We start from the raw sequence: 25,322 nt of genomic DNA on the forward strand, positions 1-25,322 counted from the left end.
CAGAACGGTACCTGAGCGATCAGCGCTTTGTGCTTCTTCATCAGCTCTGTCAGGTCCTCCTGGTCCTCCTCGAGTCTCTTGAGCAGGTCCAGCTTCTCATGCTGCAGCACCGATAACTGCTCGTCTACCTAGAGGGGGGGGGGGGGGGGGGGGGGGCGCAGTAAAGGCTGATTAGGCCTTAATTCTGCAAGCATGTAACTAATAAAAATATTAGAGTCATTTTCTCCGTTTTCTATTGAAAACGGTGAATTCTGCCTCTGTTCAGCGGCCAATAGCTCTCGAACAAAAACTTTGAACCCTCACCATACTCTTCAGCTTGCAGAGACTTTCCAGCTCGATCTGAGTGTTCTCCAGCTCCTGGGAGAGAGTCGTCTGGACGCGCTCAGCCTCCAGCCGCCCCGCTTCGCTCTCCTCCAGCTGAGCAGCCACACAGAGAGCGATGGATTATCTCGCGCTGAACAGGAGGGGGGGGGGGCGGGGGGGGATGTACAGACGAGCGTACCTGGCAGTGAAGGCGCTCTATCTGCTCTCTGCTGCCATTGGACAGGTTCTGTCCCGGGCTATCGACGGTGGAAAGGAGCAGCTGGGCGTCAGCCAGCAGGGCGTGAGTCCTCTTCAGGTCTCTCCTCAGCTTCTTTTCCACGTCAAAGTCTCTATGCCCCACCTGGAAGACACGGCGTCTTTCAGGAATGAGATCGATACCTTATCTGTAGGACGTAATCGCACTCATCAGTGTAAACCTTTGAACCCCGAGCGGCGTGCCAGCTGGCCTCAGACCAGATCCTGGAGTCTGACTACATCCTCATATTGACAGAGACAGAGCAATAAATTAGCCTCCATCTAAAATGCTGCGTGTGCTTGTTTAGCGGTGCTGCTAACAGAGCAATGAGCAATGTGAGAAAGCTGCAGGAATAAACTGTGTGTGTGTGTGTGTGTGTGCGTGTACCTGGTCACACAGAGTGGCTATGAGTCCCTCCAAGTCGTGCTTCTCGTGAATCACCATCTGCTTCTCCTCGTACTCCTGCTCCAACTGCATCTCCAACTGACGGAGCTGCACACACAACAAACACAACGACGTTCCGTCGCCTGCAGCCGGAATAACGCATAATATAACCGTAGAAAAAGATCGTCTGCGTGGAGACGCGTAAAACACACACAGGCAAATAAACAGAAAGTCTCCCAGCGACCCCCCCCCCCGTGGAATAAATTGTTTGTTTAGGTGTTGAAACAGTTGTAGAATAAAAGCGATAAATGTTGCGTCTGGCTCGTGTTCTCCTCCAGCGGGGACGAGCAGGAGTTTGTCCCACCCGTCCCACCCGTAAGTTGACCCACCCGTCTCTGAGTCGACTTGTGCACATCCTCTAGCTCCTCCTCCTTGTCCTCCAGCTCCTTCTGGTGGATCTGCTTCATGCGCTCCATCTCCATCTCAAAGCGCACGTGGACCTATCGGAGGAGACGCAGTCAGCAGGCAGCCGACTTCATTTCGGTGCGAGCGGTCGCGTTCACCTGTTGCTGCTGCTGCACTTTGCCGGACAGCGTCGAGACTTCCTGCGTTTTCTCTGCGGCCTGACTCTCGAGGAGGCGGAGTCGCTTCTTCAGGTCAGGCAGCGAATCAGAGGCGAGGTCAACGGGCAGGCTGAGGTCACGGATCTGAGCGCACAGCTCTTCCTTCTGCTTCTGCAAATGGTCCACCTCTGATTGGTTCTCCTGCACACAAGTCATTAAAAAACGTGAACTGGTGATGTCGCGGCACTAAGCTCCTCCTCCGGTTACTGCCAGCGCAGGTTAACAACGTTAATCTGCCGAGGGTTTGGCAACATGAGAAATAGAAAAAGGAGAATAAACAGAAGAGAGAAGGGATTAAAACTCGACTTGAAATCTTTTTATATATCAGTTTGATTGAGTTTTGAAACTCCTGAGCGACCGGTCCTTCCCGGTGTTCCCGGTCCTTCCTGGTCCTTCCCGGTCCTTCCTGGTTCTTCCCGGTTCTTCCCGGTTCTGTGTGAACACACGTTGGCACAGACACACCTGCAGCTTGCAGCGTTGGTTGTAGATTTCGGCCCCCAGAGCTGCGTTTTCCAGACAGGCTTTGTCCTTTTGCTCTCTCTCGTTGTCGGCTTCCTCCAGAGCCTGCGTCAACTCGCTGTCAAACCTACAGAGAAGCACATGGCGGGGCATCAGGTCCAGTCCCGCACAGCCAATGATCTGAACGCACATCAACAACCTGCAGCACGCCATCACTTTATAGCTTTCATGCTGGAGGTGAAGCTACTGTTAGCCGCAAAGTACATTCATTCGAGTCCTTTACAAGCGTTTCTTCTTCTGCTACATTTTACAGTGCTACAAGTGATGCTATCCATCATATCTATTAATGATGGATTGTTTAGACTGATCATTTCTCTGATGGATCGACTAGCCCTCCTCCCCCTCCTCTTCCTCAGTTAAATATGGCTGACTTTGCTCATATCGATGGGACAGAAGACTTGGAAGAGGGTCTCTCAGCCAAGGACCACATTCCAGGTGAGACACACCTGGCATTGGGAGATGAACTCTGATTGGTTGAATTCGTGTAAAACATTTAAGAGACTTCAGTCGCCGCTCAACTCGGACAAAACTTGGACTTGGACGCAGGGTAAATGTACTCGGGAGAGAGACACCGACCTCCTCTGCTTGCGGTCCAGCTCGTGCATGCGGCCCTGCAGGCTGTCAGCGAGGACCCGGGCGTCCTGGAGGTCAGAGGTCACACGCCGGCAGTGGCGTTTCAGTTCTGCCACGCTCCGTCTGGACTGCTCCAGGTGGGCCTGCAGAGTCGCCACCTGCACGCACAAACACAATGTTAATCGGCTGTCAGCGTTGCGGCGGCCATCGCGCCGTCCTGCCTCACCTTCGAGTCGAGCTGTTGTCGGCTCTGTCTTTCTGTCTCCAGTTTTTCCTCCGTCTGCTTCAGTCGTCTGCGGACAAATTCCACCTCCGTCTGGCAACACTCCAGCTGCATGGCCAGCTCGCTCTCTGTGTGTGTGTGTGGGGGGGGGGGGGGTGGATGTGAGTTTGTCAGCGTGATTTTCTTTAGATCACAGATGTGTTTCGTGAAGTTTTGTTAAATCCCACCCCCATCGCTGCACCTGCCTCCCGCTCTGACTCTTACCTGCCCCCCCCCGTTTTTGACTCTCAGAGGCCAGGACTCTCTGCTTCTCCTCCTCCAGCTGCTTCTCCAGTGTTCCCATCATGACTTTGCACTGGTCCAGTCGAGCCTGGTGAAGGAAGAGACGTCCCTCTTTAGGATTGAGGCGAGGTTGTAACTACTTTAGGAAGTAATGGATTACTTTTTCAGCCCTGACTCTGTCAACCTGCAGGTCTTTGTTCTCCCGGCTGAGGCGCAGTCTCTCTGCTCTCTCCACGTCCAGGGCCTGACCGACGGCATCGCCGTGGAAACGCTCGTCACTGAGCTCGGACATCATAGTTGTAACCTTTACAGGTGCGACATCATGAGGAGTGTTTGTGTGTGGTGTGTGTGTGTCGGAGTGTGTTCCAGTGCCGACCTTCGTCTCCAGGCCGTCGGCGGTCTGCCTCAGCTCGTTCCTTTCCTTCTCTGATTTCTCCAGGCGCCGTCTCAGAGCTGAAATCTCATCCTGAAGAACAGAATCTGACTGAGCCTTCATAAACACGGACATCGTTTCTACCACCTGAGCTCGAAAACTACAATTAAGACACTTAAAAACTAGCAGCTGTCTCATTGTGCGACTGTAAAACCACACAGCGGCGTTTGCAATGTACAGCGCAGCATCGTCGGCGTATAGCGTGACGATGCTGATGCTAAGCTAAGCGCTACCAAGCCGTTCAGAACCATCCATCTGAATCAACGCTGTGGGTGTGAACCTCTTTGGCGCGGAGCCTTTCGTTGTCCATGTTGACGTCGAGCAGAGGACGAACTCGACAGAACAGCTTCCACCAGCTCCACTCGGCTACGACGTTCAGAGCCCTCAGGTTCCCCTGCAGACACCTGACAGCCATCTGCTGCACCTGGACACACACACACACACACACACACACACACACACACACACACACACACGTTCACATACGAGCAACTTCTCATCGACTTCTGCAGCACGAAGGAGCAGTAGAGAGTCGTCTGCATCAAGGTGGGCCCTACAGAGACCCTCACCTTGAGCTTCCGGTATTTCTGACGGGCCAGGTGTCCCATGCAGGACGCCTGCAGATGGACCAACCAACCGGTGACCTGCTGGTCCCGCTGCTGCTCCAGGTAGCGCAGCACCCCTCGCTTCATGAACACCTGAAGCACACCAGGAAGAAGGTGGACGACACATCACGCCATCAGGATTCGCGTCCCGCCGTTCAGGCGGAGGCCTCACCCTGCCGCCGCCCACGATCACGCTCTTCTTGTCCAGATCCAAATCGACCAGCAGCTCCTCCACTGCCTGAGACACAGGAAATCAAAGTATTGATTCAGAGCTGCCGATCACAGCATCTGTAGCCCCCCCCCCACACACACACACAAACCACCTGACCTTTCTCTCGTCATGGCTGACAAACATGGAGGCGTATCGCTTCATAATGGGAGGAGACAACGCCTGGAAATGACACCTGAAGTCGCTCAGAGTCATATGATCCGGATAACCTGAGAGACAGACATGTCCAGAAATGTGAAAAGAACTCAAACTTTATTGATCTGAGTAGAAACAACTCACATATAATAAAAACACAAACATTGCATTCATTCATTCATAATCAATTTGATTTGCTCTGATTCCGTATTTTTGGTGTAATTATATATATATATATATTAACTTTTGCAGCTGGATCAAACTACAAAGGAAGGACATGTAATTTTAAAAGAACACAGCAGATAGTTAATTAAAAAAACATTCAATTCTAATTAATCTAAGATTATTATTGAATTGTTTATTTTTTTATTAATTTAGTTCTGATTTATTACCCAACTTGTTTTCAGCTCTTTACCTGTTAATGTTCCGTAACTAAAACTCGTACACTGAAAAGGTCAAAAGTTCAATATTTTTCACTTGAAAGTCAAGCACTGATTACTTAGTCCCAGCGGTTGCCATGGGGACGGTGCTGACCTGTCCGGTGGAGCTGCAGGGCCGACAGCATCTGTGTGGAGTGGAGCTGGACTCTGAGCGCCGGGACGTCGAACCGCCCGCCGTCGTTCTTTGCGTGGACGCACTGCAGGAACACCGGCCTGGCTCGACGAATCAGGTTCACCAGAGCGTCCTGCAGGGCGGCGATAGAGACGGCGAGATCGACTCCATCCGAAGATACTCTGGAAATACACGAATGCGTTTAAGTAGCACACTCACTGCTTGTAGTTTGACTGCGATGCACTGGGAGTTCCGGCGAATGGCGGCCATCCCTCCGCTGAAGGTTTTCCTGACGGTGCCGTTCCGGTGCAGGGAGCGCTGGCTGCCGCCCTCCAGACCCCCCAGGCCTCGACACAGAGGGGGCAGGGCAATCCTGGGGGTGAACACGGCCTTCACCGCCGCTCTGAGGAGGACAACGACAGAAGCTGGTCAAGACACAGGAATCAGAAACGTTTTTCAGCGTGAAAGAAGAGAGTAATCAGATTACTGTTTCACAGCGGCCGGGCTTTAAACACGCTCACATGGTGGAGTTCTGCAGCAGACTGGTGGCGTTCAGAGCCGACAGGTTGTTCTGGATCAGACCGAACCATCCCGTCAGGTCGTACCGGACCGGGTCGCCGCCCATCAGGTGGTTCACCTCGCACTGCAGCGGCTGCTCGCACTGCCGCACTGCAGGGACACACACACACACACGTGTCCTGAATATCCAACAGTGAATGGATACGCACACACACACACACACACACACACACACACACGCGCGCGCTGGGAGGGACAGCATCAGTGTGTTCTGACCCGTGTTGCTGTAATACTGGGAGACTCTCTTCAGGACGGCGTCCTCACTGGAGCCTGGCGTCGCCACCGCCTCATCCAGAACCCACAGCAGGCCTCTGGGGTCTCCGTCCGCCGCCCGCACCTTCAACACGCACATTAAAGGGCGTGTCCACCACTTTATTAAAATAAATACTCCACAGTTGATCTCGGTTCACATTTAGGTTTGGATCCATGAGATACTTATTATATTATATTCTACTAATATTATATTTCAGTTACAGAGGTGATGTCAGCCAATTAGAAGATAAGGAGGGGGGGGCAATAACTCTATTTGATTAAGCTCAAATCTGGGTTTGGTTTAATTTAATTTATATTTTAATTATATACATTAAATTAATTATAATTTTATTTATATTAAAATGACAGATGAAGCTCAAAGAAAAAGAATAAAAGGGCGTCCCACGCTTTTAACATGTTAGCAGCAGGCTAGCATCGTCTCCACAAAATTGCTTATTAGACCTTCCCGGTGAAGGTTCACGACTGCGATTGGAAATCTGTAGTCGCCATGGCTACGTGAACCGATTCCATCGGTCTCCTCCAGATCATGACGCTATTTCGAGATAAACTCCCCAACCTTCTCGTGGAAACATTTCTCGCTGTCATTATGAAGTGGCAAACCTGCGGCGGCGGCTGGTCGATGGCCGACACCACCTCAGCTGGGCTGATCTCCGGACTCGCCTGCTCCACGGAGATCTTCTCCTGCAACACGCGGGACGAGACCTTTACTGAGAACACATCCTCTGTTTCTATAAATCAAAGCATTCCAGGTAATACAAAAGAGAAGTTCAGTACAAAGTACGTTTACTAATGTAAAAAAACCCAAAAAAACAAACCTGGTCTGGTTGAAGTAGAAGTATTATATTAATGTATTTACGAGAACAAAAGTAAAGAACTACTCATATGTACTCAAAGTATACACGCTGCTCGTCTTAACTTTCCTTCATCGTCGACTATTCAGATGATTTTCTTGCCGTTTCCTAAAATGTAAAAAACCTGAAAACTCAAACGAAGTACTGAAACAAAGCCTTTGTACTCTGTTACCTGTGCATATCTCTCCAGGGTGTGTGTGAAGGTGTGTGCGTGGTAGTGTTCCAGCAGCCGCTCCTGCAAGTAGTTGTGACAGAGCTCCGCCCAGCTGGCGCCTCGCTCCTCGGCGGCGTGTCTGGGGCTCCTCAGCCCGGGCGTGTCCACCACCATCACTGAGGCTAACGTCAGCTGCTGACTGCTCAGAGCCCTGCACGGACACACACACACACACACACACACACACACACACACCAGGCAGGATATTACTTAGGTTATTGGTTCTGACGCAGATACCCTGGGAGGAAATTGCCCCTAAATTACGTGTTTGTAAGAATGAATCTTTTTCTGACAGACTGGGGCGGCTTCCTACCGGTTGATGAGCGAGACGACGGCCGTGAAGAGTTCTTCGTAGAGCCCGGCAGCCATCCCATCGACGCACTGAGCAGCCGTCAGCCTGGGACCTGAACAGAACCACAGACGGGTTCAGATGGTTTCCTCCTCCTGTGGCTTTAAGTTCATGGTTGGGAGCGCATCCCACAAGGACTCTCCCAGCATCGTTTTGTATCCGTGCATTTGTCTTTCAGAATGAATTCATGCATCTTCATCATTCAGCGGTAATGTTAGCGAGGGAGTGCTAACATTAAGTGTTAGCCAAATTAAAAGTTCCCTCTTGGGATGACGGCCATCTTTGTTTCTGGTGCGGCGACGGCCAGCGTTCCGTTTTTTTCTGCGTCTCACCCTCCTCCGACTCGGCGGCGGCGGCGTTCCTCTCTCTGCTGCCCCCGGTGGCTCTCTGCAGCAGCTGTCGGAGGTGATGTTTGAAGACGGCGGTGTGGAGCTCCTCGCCTTCGCACCCCAGGACGCCGCTGGCCGTCTGAGCGCTGTCGAAGCTCACAAACTGTCTCCTTCCCACTGAGGAACGACCACAACGAAGACGAGAACGCTTGAGGGTGAAATCATTGACTTTTATTTTCAAGACTTTTGTGTGATCTGGGAAACTCTGAGATTGAAACTGAGACTCAAGGATCAATAGTCAGGGTGACATCAAAGTACTTCTCTGTTCGTGCACAAGTTAATAAACGTCTTGTTCCGTCAACGCGGGTCCTCAGAAATCCAGAAGGCCCGTCGTGTTTCTGGACGTTTTACTAACAGAGCGATGACGAATGCAACGGCGACTCAGCGTTACCTCTGCAGGCTCCTGCAGCGCCCAGATGGTAAATGCCAGCCAGGACGTGCCATATCGCCTTCTGCTCGCCGGCCGAGAAGCCAAGCGTTTCCATGGCAGCCAGCAGCTTGGTGAAGGCGACTGACGCTCGCTGTTTCTCCTCCACCTAACAACAGAACAGACGCTCTGAAAACCACCGCAGGTGAGGCACGGCTCATCCCGGGCCTCCCTCGCGGCAGGAAATTAGCCGGTTGCTGCTGGGTCAAAGGTCAGCCGGTCTCCTCAGATCGATAATCCACGTTTACCTTAGTGGGATGAATGATGCCGAAGGAATTGGACTCAGGAAGCTGGTGGAGCTGAAGGTCGGTCCTGATGGAGGTTCAGAACATTCGGTGTTCAGAACCAGAACAAATCTGGCCATTAGCATTTATAAAACAGCATAAAGATAAGGAGAATAACCTTCGTGTAGCAATGCTCTTAAATCACACGCGATCATTAGGTTTTTATTAACCCTTTCTTCAGAATGCTGCTTCACTGTGAAGCTCCACAAACATCTGGAGGACTGAGGAACGCCTCATGGACGAATCGCCATTTGGCGAACTCGTCCTTTAAATTGCAGGTCTTGAGTATACGTAACATTAACTTCCCACCGCTGGACATTACCTCATCTCTGCGCTGAGGCCTGCCAGCATCTGGGAGAAGACCAGGAAGTTGCTCTCTCCCGCCGTCGGCTGGCAGACCTTCCATTTGTCCAGCATCATGGTCTGGGGGGGAGCGGCGGAGGAGAGAAGACGTGAGCGTCTTTGACTGTGACCCGTGTTGGACGGTGTCTCACGTGAGCGCGTTGCGTGCCTGCAGGTGCCCAGCAGCTGCCCGTCCGGCGTGGTTGAAGTCCAGAGAGAAAACCATGGCGAATCGAGACGAGGCGTCGCTGTGACGAGAGCTCACGCAGCCGAAAGACTTGAGGATGGTGAACATGGCCTGGACGCGCCCCCCTGGTGGACAGAACGGAGGCGTCACCGGTCTGCCGCGGAGACGCGAAGCCACCCAGGTGTCCCGCTCACCGCTCATCCTCTCCCCCGTCGTGCCGGCCTGTTTCAGGAGAGCGTGGGCGAAGGCCTGGCACGCCGTCGTCTTGCCGGTTCCGCTTCGTCCCACTGCGCAAACGCTCTGGTCCCTTCTGGTGCCGACCATGGACACGTAGACCCCTTTGACCAGAGCAGCCAGAGCAGGAGGAGCGTCCCACAGTGACTCCCCCCGCCGTGACTTTGGAGTCTGACAAAGAAGAAGAAAGGATGGAAAGGATCCACAGACAGACAGACAGAGGGACAGACAGGGGGACAGACAGACCACCTTGCTGTGGGTCTGGGACGGAGGCCAGAAGTTGACCAGGTTGGGCCCGGCGTGCGTTAGCGGCATGTTGGCTTTAGCTCGGCTGGTGAGCGTGTGCAGGACTCCGGACTCGTTGACGCTCTGCAGGTCGCTCAGGTCCTCACACAGGTCCTGCTCTGAAGGGTTACACTGCAGGGGACGGACACGAGTCGGTCCACCGAGGAGTCCAAGCAGAGACAAATCGCCCGGAGGACGGAGGTACCTTCTCGACCTCATACTGGGTCACGTCGTGCAGAGAGCCGTCGCTCTCCAGACGAACTCTCACTCGGCCTTCTGGGAGTTCGGGCGTGCCTTCGTCTGGTTTCAGCTGAGTGGCTGAAATGGAACGTACGGACCAATCAGAGACCAGGGAACGTACGGACCAATCAGAGAACAGATGGCCCCACTAATCCACACACTTTGCGGTTCCCTAACCCCCCTAAATCTGAAGGGACCCCGACTCACCGAGGGTGAAGCCATCCTTGTGAAGGTACCACACAGGTCCAGCCTCGTACCACACATCCCTCACCTGAGGATACGGGGGATACGTTGTCATGGTAACGACAACGGTTTTGTTATTTTTTTTGAAGCTGCTGTAAATATTCCAGGGTTACACTCCGTGTTATGAAGATGACATCACACACACACCTCTCTTCTGTCGTCAGTTATACTCGTGTCTGCCGGCCTTCCCTCCGGCTCCTGCCTCTCCTCCCTCGTCTCGCCGTCCATCCTCTTCGTCAGCGGCTCCTCCTCTGACCTCTCGTCCCGCTGCCGTTTCGTCGCCTCTGCTTTCGCTTCCTGTCTGGTTTCCTCTTTCTTTCTGGGCTCAGGAGAGACGATGCGCTTGTTGTTGATCAGCTGCTCGGCCTTGAGGGACATCTCAGCCTCCAGGATCGGGGGAGTCTGATCCGGGAGGAGGAACTGCTGAACGAGGTTGGTGCTCAGTTTGCTGGGCTGCAGGGGAGGAAACAAAGAAAAGAAACACAATTTACATTTTTTTTTGGGGGGGGGGGGGGGGGGGGCATTTTAAATTACACCTTCATTGCAATCGGGAGCGTTACTCACCACTTTCTCCTCTTTGACCTCTGGATCTTTCTGTTTGGTCTCCTTCTCTGAATCTCTGACCAGCTGTTTGAGGAATCCGCCCGGCAACGCCGACGGAGGAGGAGGAGGAGGAGGGACGGCCGTGACCACCGGCGTTTTCTCTTCCTTTATCTGTTTCGCCAAATTGATCGAGCAAACACAGTCAGACACAAACAGCAAGTCATTGGGCCTGAATGTATAAAAGAAAGACAAGCGGGACGCGCACACATTCGTGCCATATCGAATGCTCGCCACATTTACACAAGACGTGTTTTCTCTCTGGATTCAGGGGCGGTCGATTCCAGATGCACTGGAGTTTGAGATGCTAACGAAATAAACCTATACGCTCTAAAAATGCTCAGCGTCAATAAAGTCATTTGTGCTTTATCCTCTCAGAGAGACAAATAATCAAAATACTCACCTTACCGTCGGGCTAAAAGTTTTAAGCTGCGTCCGAGGAAATTTGTATAAATTACATATAATTATTTTGCGAAGGACACTTTACACTTTTCATTTTTATGTAGAATATTAAAAAACAAATCTTTGCTCCGCTCAATAAACTCAGGTTTAACTGCTATTGTTGTTCTGCTGCGACTGTTAGCTTATTAGTGGGGCATGTGATATTATTATTAAGCATGTTAACAGCTAATTAGCATACATAATGATTGATGAACAATCTTACATCTGTTTTGGGGGCATTTTTGAGTTAATGTTGCTTGAAGACAATAAATAATGAATTTATTAATTTGCTTTGAAGTCAATAAATTCACAGTTTCAATCCTGCTTGATCAGGTGTGAACATTCGAGTGTTAGTGAAAGCGCGCTTCTTGTGAATAACTTATAAACTAATAATGATGCGAATGTGAATCCAGTTTCTAAAGGTTTGTTTTCGTGGTTAAGGAATCTAAAAATATAGATAAAATAAATGCTTTTTGTTGTAAATCACAATATAGGGGGGACTTGGCGGAGTTTTACGCTCTACGAGTGCTTTTCTAGTTATTTATGCTAAAAACATTTGAAAAACAAAATGTCTGCTTCTCTAATCCTTGAGCTACTGAAATCTGCAACAGCATCTCGCTTTAAAAAGCTCCAACTCATGCGCTCAACATGCAGAATGACGAATCCTCCAACAACAGGCAGCAGGCAGACGTCACAATGACATCATCACGATCCATTCGCCATACGATCAATATTCTAATACACAGCAAACAAGATTATTAATTAGATGTTTGTGAATGCAGCATGCAGAAAACTCTGCACCTCCCTTCTTCTCCCACAGTTTTAAGCGTGAAGAAAGTGCCATGGCGCAGGGATGGAGGGGTCAGACGGATGTCAGCCGGCGGTGATGTCAGAGCGGCGGCGTGTGTGTGTGTGTGTGACACAAACAACCTGATGAAGGTGGAGAAAGTAACAGGATACACAAACACAACAAGGTGAAGCTGGGGAAAGTGTCCCTGCGGTAACATTTCTCCATGGCTGAGATGTTTCACAGTCACTCCGTGTCCAAGAGGCGCCATTATTCTCCAACCAGAGTCACATTCTGTTTTTAGAACGATTTAAACTGCGCGTTTGTGTTTTCTACATTCAGTCAGAGCAACACAAATACGACTCCCAAGGAATGCTAATGTTGCCATTTTCATCTCAGTATCTGTTGACTTTTCACATCAGATTTTCAGCTGAAAAAATTAAAGTAAGCATTCACAGCATATATTTTACTCCTTGTTAAAATGAATTTACACTTTTCCTACTTATTGTGTAACAATAGTGTAAGTTGATGATATCTTACATTACCATTAGCTAAATTATCATTTGTGTCAAAAGTGCTGTTTTATCAAATTTATTTTTTTGCTATCCACTCTGTTTTCATAAAAGGAAACAACTTATCAGATTTTTACATTCATCTCAAATTAACTTTGAATATAAATGATATCATTTTCCAACGGTCCAGGGACATACTATGTTCTAGTCTTGCTAGATGTTTGTGGTAACACTTTGAACAATCATTAGCATTTCACTGTTTCCAGATTCAAGCATCCAAAACCACAATAGAATAAATAAAACAAATGAAACACTGAGCAATGTTGGACCATTTTCTAATTTAAATCAACATATTACCTTCCAGCTAAAACTAAAATTACTTTTAAATTGGTTGTGAAATGTCACTTAGCTGCCATGTGAAAATGCTTTAATATAATTTCAATAAAATACAGACTTTCACACAAACACACCGATCGCTATTTTAAGCTTCTTTATCTAATCATGAGAGGCGAGCTCATTTTTAGCATCTGTCTCATTTTGAGGGCGTGTCTGCCCTGAATCCAGAGCGGTAATCTGCATTCAATCGGGATTACACAGTGTGAAAACCCTGTAAACAACATAGCTGGTTTCAACTGGAGGCACTACGCCAATCCTTCTCCCCCCCCCCAAAAAAAGAAGCTGCTGTAAACTGAAGGGTTTTGCTTTATATTTTATGGCTGAATTGAATTCTATTAAATTAGGTCTTCTACTCAATCTACTGAGCCACCAAAGACAGAAACTCTGTTCTCCACAAAGAAGCTGGCGTGAAGGCAAATGTTTCAGATTAGACTGAACGCCGGAGTCGTTTCGAGTTTCAGCCAATGTCCAAATCACACGGGCCGGTCAGGCATACAATGTGCATTAATGGAATAGTCTGTGGACACCTGAACGACACACCTGAACTACACACCGGACACACGGCGGCATACCTTCAAAAAACTGTCCAGAAAGATCCAGATTGTTGAGACAGAGTCCTGCCGTCACACAAACACACCACAGACACACACACTGGGCCCCAGACGGACCGAGAGGGGCATGTGGTCAGAAATAGTGACACGGTGGGCCTGACAGGCTTCTGCTATAAATATCTGTAGGGGGAGGGGGCAGGATGGGGACATAACCCAGTCCCTGGACAGAAATCACAAAGGCAAAGTAGCTACAGCATCGACAAGATGCGACAGCCGGCCTCCATGATGAAACGGTGTTTGTGTTTTAAACCTTATCCGCTGGTGTAAAGGCCGTCGGGTGGGAGCCAATGGAAGCTGGTGCTTCAAAAGTGCACATGGACAGATCACCACCATCAGCTGTTCAGTTTGATTGACAGCAACAGCTGATGGGAGGAGGAGGAGGAGGAGCCACCCCCCGGTTCCTGTGAGGAAGGGGAAGAATCAGCAGCACTGCCCGCTACAAATATGTACTGCACGCAGTAGTTAGCTACCGTATCCTACTTATTGTAGGATTAGTCACCCGCTAAAGTATATTAATATACTACAAGGAAACACTGCTGAGTTTTGAAGTAGATTGTGTACTTTCACTGACAGAAATACCATGCAAGTATACTTGATTGCTTAATTCTCAACATCAAAAAATACAAATCCCGGTACGGAAGCATAAACCGTCATAAAAGAAAATCAATAAAAGCAAATCAGAACTTGACACGAGGCAACACAGAAAAAGAATTTTTATTCATGAACTGTTTTTACAAGCAGTCCAACCAACCCAACTTCCTACCCGTCTCCAAAAAAAAAAAAAAAAAGAAATCTTTGAAATAAAATATTTAATAATCATTGAATATCATTAATTATACATCAGTATTATCACAACCTTTATGGCAATAATAACAACCCAAAGCCAGTAGTATTTGTGTTTGTCTGTGGCATATGAAAAACAAAAAGGATTCTGATGGGCGTAAACTGGAAGATTTTTTTTTCTTTTTTACGGCGTGCTTCTCAGCTGGAGGGGCTCGTCCCTCGCACGCAATAAATACGAAAGAGCCAAGAGTCCTGGTATTCGAACAAAAATAATCATCTGGAACTCGCAGGTACAATATCTAAAGTCTTTATGTGCAAGATTCAAGCTGAAGTCTTCACCACAAACAATTATACTCACATCAACCCCCCCGCCCCGCCCCAAACGGGTTCATTTTTTCTACATTAAACCTTTTAAATAAACCTAGAGCATTTTTGTCATTTCATATACACATATATTTATATATATAGCTTTTCCTATATGCCTCCTTTTTTGTTTTTTTTTAATTGATTGAAGCAGAGAATCTGTGAGACAAAATTAACGTCCACAGCGTGAACATACAAAGCGACGATTAAGCAAAAAACGCACGCCGGTCCGTAGGCGAGCGAAGAGGGAGGAGCCGGGCGGGGTCGAGACTCCCGTTGGGAAAACCTCACCCTCACACTCGTCGTCCGGGAAACGTTCAGTCACAGTTTTTGTATCCTTGGAAACCTCCGCTCGTGGCTACGCGTCGGGGGGGGGGGTTACGTTTCTAGTGATGGCTGCAGCAGAGAGAACAGTCCAGAAGGAGGAGGCTTCCCATTGGCTCCGCTCCGTCAGCGACAGTTATTTGGCACATTTAACGACTATTAAGGAACACGTCGGGCTAAAAAAGGTGCAACGAGAGACGTTTCAACGAAAACAATAAAAAACGCTTTTGGTTTACAAAAATAAAAGACACCTTGAGAGGTGACAACATTTCTCTGTAAGACGATCGATTCTCCTCCCGACAGGTAAAGGCTACAAAGCCCCCCTCCCCAAAAAAAACAAACACCTTTCCTTTCTACTGCAGGTCAAACATCACAGATCTGGAAATGCATGGACATCACAGACGAGGACACTGTACTGCATGAAAAAAAAAGAAAAACCCTGAATGTGTCTAACAGCAGGACGACGATGCCGCCGCGGCCCCCCCTCTGCCCCCCACCCCCGCCGTGAACCGTAAAAGATCTGATTTAGAAGAAAAAGCTTCACATCATCCGGACCGCGTCACAAAACAAAAAGCAGACGTAGAGGCAAGCTCCAACCTGAAACAGCTGACTGGGGGGGGGGGGGGGGGGGGGCTTATCTGCTGAGTCATCGCTGGCTTGGGTTACCAAAGGCATTCTGGGAAATACAGGCCAACTAGTACAGAACCTACATGTGGATTTTGGCAGTACGTCTTGTTTATTACCACTAAAAGATGATCAATCAAGTGACACCTTTTTTTTTGGGGGGGGCTTTTTAAAGGCAGTTGATGGAAACACTCAGACGTGGGCGACTGCTCTGCATCAGGGTGGAGTTTTGTCTTTAATCAGCTTTAGCTCTTTGTGATGACATGACGAAGCTGCGACACGTCGACGGAGCGTCATCCTGCCCCCCCCCCCCCCACGTATGAATACAAAGCACAACCCATTGAGGTTCTCGACACCAACTGACAGTCCAAACGGAATAACGCAACACTGTGAGTGAATTGAAAGCTCAGAAGTGACCCCCCCCCACTCGACCAGCCTCACCACCATGCAGGTACCCCTCCACCTCCTCCTCCTCCTCCTCCTCCTCCTCAGAACAGAAAAGTCCCCGACAATGCAAACACTTAAACACTGCAGATGCACAGAGAAACAGTTTCTTATATACACCCCCCCCCCCCCCCCCACCCCCACACACACACACTTCATACAGTTGTCCTTGGTTACCGATCCCCAGGTATACCAGTCTTCATGTTTCCCATAGCAACCAACTGCTGCAATGGAATATGGGTTGCTATGGTAACTGGATGTACAAGAGTCAATCTGAGAGTCAGAACTTCCTGCATTGGAATGATCAAACCCCCCCCCCCCCCCCCCCGCAGGTGTCCGGGGTGCGAGTAAATATCGACGTTGGCACTTTATGCACTTCAGGAGAATATTGAGGAGCGACGAGAACCAGAGCGACCGTTTTTACATTCCTCGTGAACTGCCTGCAGAGACGTCTCCACGCCGTCCGCCGCTCAGAGGGGGGGGGCAGAGAGAAAAAGAGACAGAGGGACAGAAGGGACCGGGCTTCAGTCCTCGTCACATTCATGCAGAGGCTTCTTCACATGCTCCCCGGACGCTTCTTTCCTCCCGCTCCGTGAACTGGCGAGGTCCCGGTGGCAGACAAAAAAAGAAAGATAAATTAAATAACGTGATTGGTCGAGAGCGTGAGGCTGGTGCGAAGGTGGCTGTCGAGGAGGAGGAGGAGGAAGTTTGGATGCGGTGTGTGTGTGTGTGTGTGTGTGTGTGCGTGTGTAGCTGTGGTTTCACAGGCCGTTGCTGTTACGGTGTGTGAGGGGGGGTTTGGAGAGCTCCACCACGCCGGCCCGGCCTTTCCCGATGACTTTGGGGGCGCGGCGAAGCAGCTTCTGGGCTTCTGTGAACGCCTCGGTCAGCTCCTTCTTCCACTGCACAAACTCCGGGTCGCTCTGCAGACGGGAGGAAGCGCCGGATCAGAACTTTATCTAGACATGAAACACAAACCGATGCCCCCGACTGGCCGCTCGATTCTCAGCCAATCAGACGCCGGCATAGACGTCGATTTGGAAATGAGGACGCTGCAAATGCGGATGTCTTTTCGCCTGCATTAAAAGTGCAGCACACGCAACGAGTTAGCTTCGCCTCCACAGGTGGCGCTAAAAGATGGCGGCGCTGGAGGCGGTCCTACCTCACACTGCAGCACAAACTGCTTCCCTCCCTTGATGCGCAGCAGGATACATTTCTTGTCTTTTATCTGCGTCTCCTCCACCGTGACGATCTGCTCCATCGTCAGGAGGTTTTGCTGCAGAGGAAATGCCATGAAAAAAACAAAAACACACACAAACGTGACCAGAGAAGACGCAGGAAACCGATTGATCCATCGTCCAATCAGGAGGACACACGTTATAAAGCACTGACAAAATCGGTATCGGTTTAATACAAGTATTTACAGACGTTTGGAGCAGCAAGTGAAGGCAACGCCCTGACGGACCTCGAACCTACAGATATAACAGCTGGAGACTGAAGCACCGTTGGGGGGGGGGTCTGAAGCAGGGGCGGGTCTACAGCTCTAAACACCTGGTGGAGTGGGCGGAGCTTAACACTCACCCCTTCTGTGTGCTGTTTAAAATGTTTGAGCCACGTGTCCTTCGGCGTGGAGTCGGAGCACAGACAGACACACGCAGAACATCAGAGCGCGGACGGCGGACCTGAATGCGAGCGCCGCGACCCAAACTCACCCTCGACTCGCCCTCCCCCCGCCACTCCACACGGTTGGGGAACAGGTAGAAGTACCGGCGCTGCCACTGGGTGAGGAAAGGGTTCCCCAGCTTCAGCATGTAGCCGTGCATGATGCAGTCCTTCCCCAGGGCGTAGTCTGCACGCACACACACACACACACACACACACACGCTTACGCCCGCGCTGCTGAAGCGTCTGGCTCGCTCGGCGGCGGCGTTCCTTACCTTCCTCGTGGCCCAGCTGCTTGTTCTTCGCCCTCTTGCGAGCCTCGTTCTTGTCCGTGTCCAAGTTGACCGCCTCGTAGACCGTCTCCGCCACCTCCTGCTGCCAGCGCTCCGATATGACCAGGGGGAAGTTCTTGTAGAGTTCCTGGTCGCTGTCCAGCAACTGCAGGACGGGAGAGACCGGTTTGGGAAAACAGCTCTCTGCTGTTCGATCGCTCGGAGTTACAGGAAAACAAACGTTTAAGTCCTCGCTCTGCTCATTGCTATTGGAATGACATGAAAGCGTCGTCTAGTGACGACCCAGACCCAGTAGGTTAACTCTGTGTCGTGAGTGTTACACTGCCCCCTACAGGTCGCTGAGATAATGCAGGTTCAGAGTCTCGTGCGTCTGTGAGCGCTGAGAAGTTAAACCCAGAACAGACCTTTAACTCAAAATACTGATGATAAACACGCGACTCCAAAATGCTGGAGGAGGTTTGCTGGATCGACCAATCAGGCAGCGTGACATGATTTGTAACGAGCCCGTTCTTCACCGTCATTTGTCAACAAATGGATAAAAAAAATAAAAAAAATAAAGATAAAACACTAAAAAATAAAAACACACTCATCTGTTTTTTGTGATCGAACATTGGACCTGGTTCTTTGGTCAGTTCTGGTTCCGCAGCAGTGATTTAACTTTAACTCCAGTTACTTTGATCTTTTAAACTGCATTCATTCAACACCTCCCGGTATAAAGCAGTAGAACTGTGTTCACCGCAGACGAGCGTCGGGGGGGGGGGGGCAACGACATCACGACTCTGCAGAAAGATTATTGCTCCAGAGTTAACGACATCCTGGGGAGGGGGGCGGGGGGGGCAGCGCTCCAGTCAGACGATGAATGGCCGTTACTGCGTTCGCATTCCGGTTAATGAATGTGATGTTCCGGGAAGGAACTCGCAGGAACTCCAAACGGCGCTGATTACTATTCCGACAGGCCGGCGAAGGAAAGCCAGTCGACTCGGCAGCGAGACGTGAACCATTAGCCTTCCCGTCTTCGGTTATTTACAGTGAACGCCAGTGTGAAATAAATCAAACCGAATCGTGACCTATGAAGCAGCGTCTGCTAGCGACGGAGCGGCGCGTTGTGCGATCGTTGTGCGATCGTTGTGCGATCGTTGTGCGATCGTTGTGCGTTCGTCAGACGGCGGTCGATCTCCTGGTTGGTCGTGGGAGAATAAAACACGTGGCAGGGATTGTCATGGCATCTCTGTGCAGAAAGCGCTGAAGCTAACAAATACTCACAAACGGCCTGCAGTGACGATTAGCATTAAGAGCGCTACATGCTAAAGTCCATAAGCTGTATTTACATGAGATTTCATTCATAATTTTACTGGTTTCCAGTAAGTTTCTTTATTTTTAAGACCACGATCATATTTTGCCCCCCCCCCCCCCCCCCCCCCACACACACACATGTTCATACATGCGGAACAGATATAAAGCAGGACGTGTTCCTGGACACCGGCTCGATGTGCTGATGAATAGATGTCTGAATGGACGCCTCACCTTGATGCCTTTGGTGTCCTCCTCGTCAAACGAGCCGATGTCGAAAGCGTCAGCGCGTTCACCTCCCCCCTGGGAGGGATTAGAGGAGGCGAGTACTGCAGAGGACAGAAGAGAGACGGGGCGAAGGAGAAATGGGAGAGACAATGTCAGTGTCGTAAATCACTTTGTAAGACGCCGCTGCTGGAGGACGAGGGGGACAAATAACAAAAGCATTCAAGGACGGATTTTGATCTGCAGCTTCAAACTCAAACATTTATACCCCAAATTTGATAAAAATGTCAATTACATTGATAAAACAAATCTATCTTTATAGACAAATATAAATAAACATATTTATATTACAAGAGCTGGTGGAAAACTCAGATGTCTGTCTTTTGATTGATTACTTAACATTAATGGATGCTCACCTTCTGCAGGTAAACCTGCTGCCAGTCGATGCCTATGAAAAACTGATGCTCCTTCACCTCTGGGGCTCTGCAGGTAGGAGACACAGGAGAGGACGTGTTGACGCGCACGTGGACACTAGGTGGCAGCGTTGGCCACGTTACCTCCCCTCAGATCAACACTTGAATCTTATTCCACCAAACACCAGCAGGCGGATCCGTCACTGGTTCAGACCAAAGCCGGACCGTCTGCGTGATGAAGACGTACCCTCGGCCCTGACAGCCCAGCCTCTTGGAGACGTCCTCTGCAGCAGCCCCTCCAGGAGGTCTTTGAGCTCCGCGGTGAAGGAGTCCGGCAGCTCCACGTTCTGACGGAGAGGGGGGGGGATTGAAATCATGTTTGATGCCGCGGCCCCACCTGCCGTCTCATTCGCCTCCGGACTCAAAGGTAGATCGATTACAACACAAGCCGGCCGGCGACCTCGTCTGGCGACGCTTCAGCGCCATCTCTTCCCGCCCGGCCTGCTCGGCTCTCGTCTCCGCTTCCACCGTGTTTACGTAATGAGACCGTTCATCACGTTTAATAAACACTCCCGACACGTACGGCAGTATTTTTAGACCGAATCACGGCCTCTCCCGTCTCTCCCCCCCGCTCTCGAATGTGCACACCCACAGACAGGGATTAAGCGGATGAACCAGATTAAATGGCTGGATTAAAAAACCCTAATCTGGATTGACTGTGATGTGAAAGATCATACTTTCTCTGTTTCGAGGTTCCGGCTCAGCCGCGTTGTTTGTGCGTGGGAGGGAGCGGCGGACCCCTTTCCCGGCTGTTCCGTGTTCCTGATGAAACACGCAAACAGACAGACGCGCTCCACCGTGACGGACGACACCGGGAAAAGTGAAGAGGCGCTAATCTGTGGTGAGAATTCCACTGACAGTTTGTCTCTGTTGTGGAGCTCTGGCTTGGACGCCAGGTGGGCGAGAGGGCAGTTATGTCACAAGGGCGGGCTCAGCAGACGCCACTCGGCAAGCGTTTGCCGACCCTGAGCCTGGACGTCAAAAGGATGAGACGCGTCTTCCTCTGGCAGACGATGAAGACGCTGCTCTCACTACGGCTCTGTCCAGACATCCGAACCCAGTGGGGTCGCAAATGTTCCGTTTAATGGCAGCGGCGAGGAAGACGCTGGGCAGTTCAGTTTGATCGTCGAGAACTGGATGAAAGTCTCCGCCTAGCTCGCGGCACGACAAACGCTTGGAATGTTTTCCGAATCTAAAAATGAAGCGTGTGGGGAAAAACAAAAAGCGTGTCCGACCTTGAAATAACCGTGAAACGAACGTTCTCATTCTTTGAACTTGGCCGCCGGCTCAGTCGAACCCGAACCGCGTTCCCGTCACGTGTCTCGTCCCCTAACAGAAAAGCAAACACGCCTCGCAGAGCGCCGGATGGCAGGAACACGCCCTCGGACGCCGGGATCTGATTGTCCCGGCGCGTATCGGGTGTCTGTCGGTAGGAACACAAACATTTGCGTGCTTTTGTATTGCTGCGAAAGCAAACACGCCGACTCCTGTGTATTTACGATGTGTGCGCTCGTAAGGCGAGCGTCGGGTGGGGGGGGGGGGGGCGCCGTGCGCACCTTTTGTTGTCGCCGCTGGCCGAGTGGTCTTACCATGGTGAGCGTCATGCGGTCGATCTCGTGTTTGTCTTTGGTCTTGTGCTGTCTGAAGGGGCTGTGCCTGAACGAGAGACAGAAGAAAGGCGGGATGAGAACGGCGGAATTAAACGAGGGAGGAGCGGCGAAGGCGTAAATCGCACCCGTAAAAACGCCGCGGGCTAAAACTCTATTCTGCTCGCAGCGAGCTCATAAATATTACAGCAGTGTGAATTAAGGAATGGCGGCTTGCGCCGACCTAGATTGCGCTCGCTCTAATTAACTGCCTTCATGCTCCAGTGCTGACTTTAAGCGTTTCAGACATCTGAACTGGAGGAAAATGGAGGATCGGCGCGGTGGCGTTCGCATGACCGCTCCGAGCGTTCGTAGCGCTGCGTGTATCCGGTAAAGTCAGATCAGCTCCAAGTAACCCGACACCGAAATAACATCTGACCAAACAAACGTGTTTCAGCTCATTCCCCTCATATCTGGATCTACACCGTCCCACATGGTGATCTGGATCATCATCAAAAAGGTTCTAAAGGGTTCTTGGCATCTTTAGACAAAAAGTGAATCAGAGTTGATGTGTATTTTTTTTTTACTGATTTTTTAATCTGTAAATGGAGTTTTCAATGTTAAAGTTTAACATTCTGGATCAGATACAGAAGACATTTTACATGATGACTCATATCGGACCCCTTTATCACTGTGATTTTTGGTGAATTAATTTAATACATATTTTACAAGATGTTTTATTTTTATTTAAAAGCCTCCATTATAAGTAAATGGGAACGTCCAGATTTATTTTGGTATCCAGACTGGTGGAGGGAATGATTCAGAAGCAGCTTTGCAGGAAGTGTCTGGCCTGATGCTGCCAGTTCCTGATGGGGCTTCCTCCCCATTTAAAGTTTGGGGTCGAGTTGTTTTCAGCCCCCACACCTCCAACCATCTCTGGCTTCAGACACTAAGGGCAGAGGGACAGCGTCTCCATGTGAGGAACACACTCAGTGAACGCGATTAGATGAGCAGCGGCTTCTAAAAGATGTCTTCAATTTAATTACCGCCAGCAGAATCCGCCGCTGCAGACTGGAAGGGCGTTAATCAATAAACGAGCTTATGATCACGTCAAGGAGTCGAATGTGCTGCAGATCCAGAACCCAATCTAGATCTGCTGGAACTAGACAGAGGTCCCCCCCCCCCACCCTACGAGTTACAAAATGAAGGAGGTGGAGAATAAAATGATGTAATAATGTCTAGAAGTCACGCGGCTGATCATTTCAGATGTCTCTGAAGCAGCCCCCCCGAACGCGCTCACAGATCCAAACATCAATAGGAAGACGCGTCACACCCTGGTCTTCCCTCTTACCTGATTCCTGAACCGACCGGCTCCAGACTGCCATTTACACACACTCCACATCAAACAACGCAAACATCAAACGCACGCCCCGAACCAAGCGAGGCGGCTCGCTCCGATTGGCAGAGCAGAAGGAGGCGCTGGAGTGTTTACCCTCGCAGGAGTTGAAGAGCATGCAGCCCAAGGAGAACCAGTCGGCGCTGCTGTCGTACGCCGTCCCCTTCTGGAGAACCTCTGGAGCCATGTAGCCATGAGTCCCTCTGCGACAGACAGACACACACACACACACACACACACACACACACACGTTACGTCTAGCGACGCCACGGGTGACCGCGGCGTAGAGCGTTCATATTTACAGATTATTTATCTGTGGAATAACTGTAAACATCTTATTTATCACCAGACAATCAGAATATAATGTATGATGTAATAATCTAACTAGCCCAGCCCCCAGAGGCGCAGCTCGCCATACTCACACGCTGGCGTGGGGTTTCTTCTTGGAGAAGTCGCAGGCCAGGCCGAGGTCAGAGATCCGAACGTGGCCATGCTCATCCAGCAGGATATTCGCTGGCTGTCGGCAGAGATAAGGGGGGGGGGGTTATTGATGATGGATCAGCCTATTGGAGACCCTCACTAATTCACCACTACGGTGACACACCAAAGAGAACCTCCTGTCCTGGTTAAGCTCCCCTCCGCCGCCGCCGCTCTGTTTACTGAATACATCACTTATTATGGCAACCAGTCCAAACGTGGGGGGGGGGGGGAACGGACCGGAGGAAACGCAGCTGGAGGCCTGGTTCTGCTCAAACCCGGGGGCTGCCCCGAACAATTAACGCGCTTATTTATGCTCTCATCAAAAAAGATTAACACGTTCAGGATGAGTCGAGAAGAAAGACGGACAACGCAACAACAGCGTCCGCAGACCGAGGAGAGAAGATCGCCCCCTGGTGGATCCTTGAAGGCTTCATGGCCAAGGCATTGGCGTTGGTGCAGAGGCTCAGAGGACACCGGACTCTTCAGGTTGTCGTATCCACAACCGGTTAATGCACCAAACAGGCGAATCAGCCCCCCCCCCCCCCCGCTTTGATTAAGTGAACAAATGCGACTCCGACATGATGATCGTATGTAAACACGACGCTGTTTGCTCAGCGCCGTGTTTGGCTTTCGAGTCTAAACAAACTACACGGTTTAGTTCGGTAATAAGAGACCGTCACTCAACGAAGCTCTGCGACGCCGAGGAAGACGACATAAAGGGAAACTGTTCAGCCAATCAGACGTCTACCCGCTGAACAGCTGATCAGAAGCAACCTCACACCAGAGCAGCTGCTACGATGCTGAAAACGGGATGCAGACCCAGACTCCGGGTTCTGGTGGAAGGAAGGCCTGCAGTTCTGGAACATTCCTGCTTTAGGCGCTGCAGCCACCTTCAGGGATTCCAGTCATGTGACTCGGAGTCTCTTTAACGACTTCTTCGAAAGCCGAGTCTCTTCTCCTGAAGTTCTTTCTCCTCCGGACACGCTATTCTGACCCAGTTTGGTTTCACAGCTCCAGGACCGCAGACCGGCTTCCCCACATTTCTGTGTCTTATCTAGGACGATCGACTGTGTGTGTGTGTGTGTGTGGGGGGGGGGGGGGTAATCTTGAGTCTCTTGAATTGATCCATCTAACCCGTTTGATTTATTGAAAGAGCTGAACAAGAGTGGATCTTTTATTTTTATTTTAACAGATAAACCTCATCAGCGTTGAATGATTTGCGACCCCCCCCCCCACGGAGCATTGGCAGGCTCGTCTCTCGCTCTGAGGATCTCACCTTGAGGTCTCTGTAGACGACGAAGCGGTTGTGCATGTGCTCCAGGCCCAGGATGATTTCAGCGGCGTAGAAACGCATTTCCTTCTCGCTGAACACGCCGTGTTGGGAAAGATGGTAGTGCAGGTCGCCCCCTGAACACACACACACGCGAAGCGCTTCAGAAAGACCCAACAATAGTCTCTGGGGGGGGAGGTCAATCGATGAGACTTCTCCCCCCTCCGCCCCTGCAGCATCTGTCATAACTGCTATTGACCGGCCGTATTAATCGGTCGACTGGAAGCCATTAACGGCCTCTGAACGCCGCGCTTTAAAAGATGACTCGGGCTTTTGATTGCGACGAGGTGCGAGACTGTATATCAGACGAAAACAGCTGCGTTTGTTTATTTACTAAACTAAACCGAAGATGCAGAAATGTGGAAAATGTACAAGAAGAGCGCTCTCATTGGGTAGAAATACCAAACGTATAAATAAAAAAATAAAAAAAAGAACCAGAAATAGAAGATTAAATAATTCATCAGAGATCGAATCGCAGACCAGTCTGAGAAATTAAGGGAAAGAAATTGGGAGAGAGTCAATTAGAAATACAAAATGTATTTATGTTAAATGTGTGAAGCGACGGGACGAGCATCCAGCTGGGGGCGGGTCCGTGTTGGAAGAGAAACCTGCACGAACTGGTTTTGTGCGCGTCGGCCCATCGACTACCACCATTATCACACACAACAGCGCCCCTCATTGGACGTGC

The 25,322-nt window shown here is 50.3% G+C and overlaps 2 protein-coding genes across 2 annotated transcripts in view; both read right to left on the reverse strand.

The window, feature by feature from the left end:
• Nucleotides 1-13,419, reverse strand: part of LOC137908734 (unconventional myosin-XVIIIb-like) — a 17,225-nt gene extending 3,806 nt beyond the window's left edge. Inside the window, exons 1-36 of the mRNA XM_068753156.1 lie at nt 13,323-13,419; nt 11,862-11,985; nt 10,579-10,738; nt 10,162-10,467; nt 9,979-10,042; nt 9,737-9,849; nt 9,496-9,663; nt 9,207-9,417; nt 8,995-9,137; nt 8,806-8,906; nt 8,448-8,511; nt 8,164-8,308; nt 7,716-7,889; nt 7,348-7,438; nt 6,993-7,185; nt 6,570-6,650; nt 5,913-6,033; nt 5,639-5,786; nt 5,337-5,520; nt 5,100-5,250; nt 4,530-4,639; nt 4,374-4,439; nt 4,166-4,294; nt 3,877-4,020; nt 3,540-3,629; nt 3,324-3,467; nt 3,146-3,251; nt 2,885-3,009; nt 2,662-2,816; nt 2,029-2,152; nt 1,507-1,707; nt 1,333-1,443; nt 947-1,051; nt 503-664; nt 304-417; nt 12-128 (exon numbers count right to left, since the gene is read on the reverse strand). Coding sequence (XP_068609257.1) covers nt 12-128; nt 304-417; nt 503-664; nt 947-1,051; nt 1,333-1,443; nt 1,507-1,707; nt 2,029-2,152; nt 2,662-2,816; nt 2,885-3,009; nt 3,146-3,251; nt 3,324-3,467; nt 3,540-3,629; nt 3,877-4,020; nt 4,166-4,294; nt 4,374-4,439; nt 4,530-4,639; nt 5,100-5,250; nt 5,337-5,520; nt 5,639-5,786; nt 5,913-6,033; nt 6,570-6,650; nt 6,993-7,185; nt 7,348-7,438; nt 7,716-7,889; nt 8,164-8,308; nt 8,448-8,511; nt 8,806-8,906; nt 8,995-9,137; nt 9,207-9,417; nt 9,496-9,663; nt 9,737-9,849; nt 9,979-10,042; nt 10,162-10,467; nt 10,579-10,738; nt 11,862-11,899 — 4,659 coding nt within the window. The 5' untranslated portion in view covers nt 11,900-11,985; nt 13,323-13,419. The remainder of the gene's footprint in view (nt 1-11; nt 129-303; nt 418-502; nt 665-946; nt 1,052-1,332; nt 1,444-1,506; nt 1,708-2,028; nt 2,153-2,661; nt 2,817-2,884; nt 3,010-3,145; nt 3,252-3,323; nt 3,468-3,539; nt 3,630-3,876; nt 4,021-4,165; nt 4,295-4,373; nt 4,440-4,529; nt 4,640-5,099; nt 5,251-5,336; nt 5,521-5,638; nt 5,787-5,912; nt 6,034-6,569; nt 6,651-6,992; nt 7,186-7,347; nt 7,439-7,715; nt 7,890-8,163; nt 8,309-8,447; nt 8,512-8,805; nt 8,907-8,994; nt 9,138-9,206; nt 9,418-9,495; nt 9,664-9,736; nt 9,850-9,978; nt 10,043-10,161; nt 10,468-10,578; nt 10,739-11,861; nt 11,986-13,322) is intronic.
• A 3,211-nt stretch (nt 13,420-16,630) lies between these two features.
• Nucleotides 16,631-25,322, reverse strand: part of grk3 (G protein-coupled receptor kinase 3) — a 24,765-nt gene continuing 16,073 nt past the window's right edge. Inside the window, 15 exon segments of the mRNA XM_068753157.1 lie at nt 16,631-16,822; nt 17,062-17,175; nt 17,612-17,748; nt 17,837-17,999; nt 19,379-19,434; nt 19,437-19,473; nt 19,786-19,852; nt 20,030-20,066; nt 20,069-20,129; nt 21,432-21,498; nt 22,921-22,933; nt 22,936-23,027; nt 23,247-23,341; nt 24,581-24,711; nt 25,111-25,118. Coding sequence (XP_068609258.1) covers nt 16,661-16,822; nt 17,062-17,175; nt 17,612-17,748; nt 17,837-17,999; nt 19,379-19,434; nt 19,437-19,473; nt 19,786-19,852; nt 20,030-20,066; nt 20,069-20,129; nt 21,432-21,498; nt 22,921-22,933; nt 22,936-23,027; nt 23,247-23,341; nt 24,581-24,711; nt 25,111-25,118 — 1,240 coding nt within the window. The 3' untranslated portion in view covers nt 16,631-16,660.

Source organism: Brachionichthys hirsutus, chromosome 19, assembly GCF_040956055.1.
Source record: "Brachionichthys hirsutus isolate HB-005 chromosome 19, CSIRO-AGI_Bhir_v1, whole genome shotgun sequence".
Taxonomy (NCBI): Eukaryota; Metazoa; Chordata; class Actinopteri; order Lophiiformes; family Brachionichthyidae; genus Brachionichthys; species Brachionichthys hirsutus.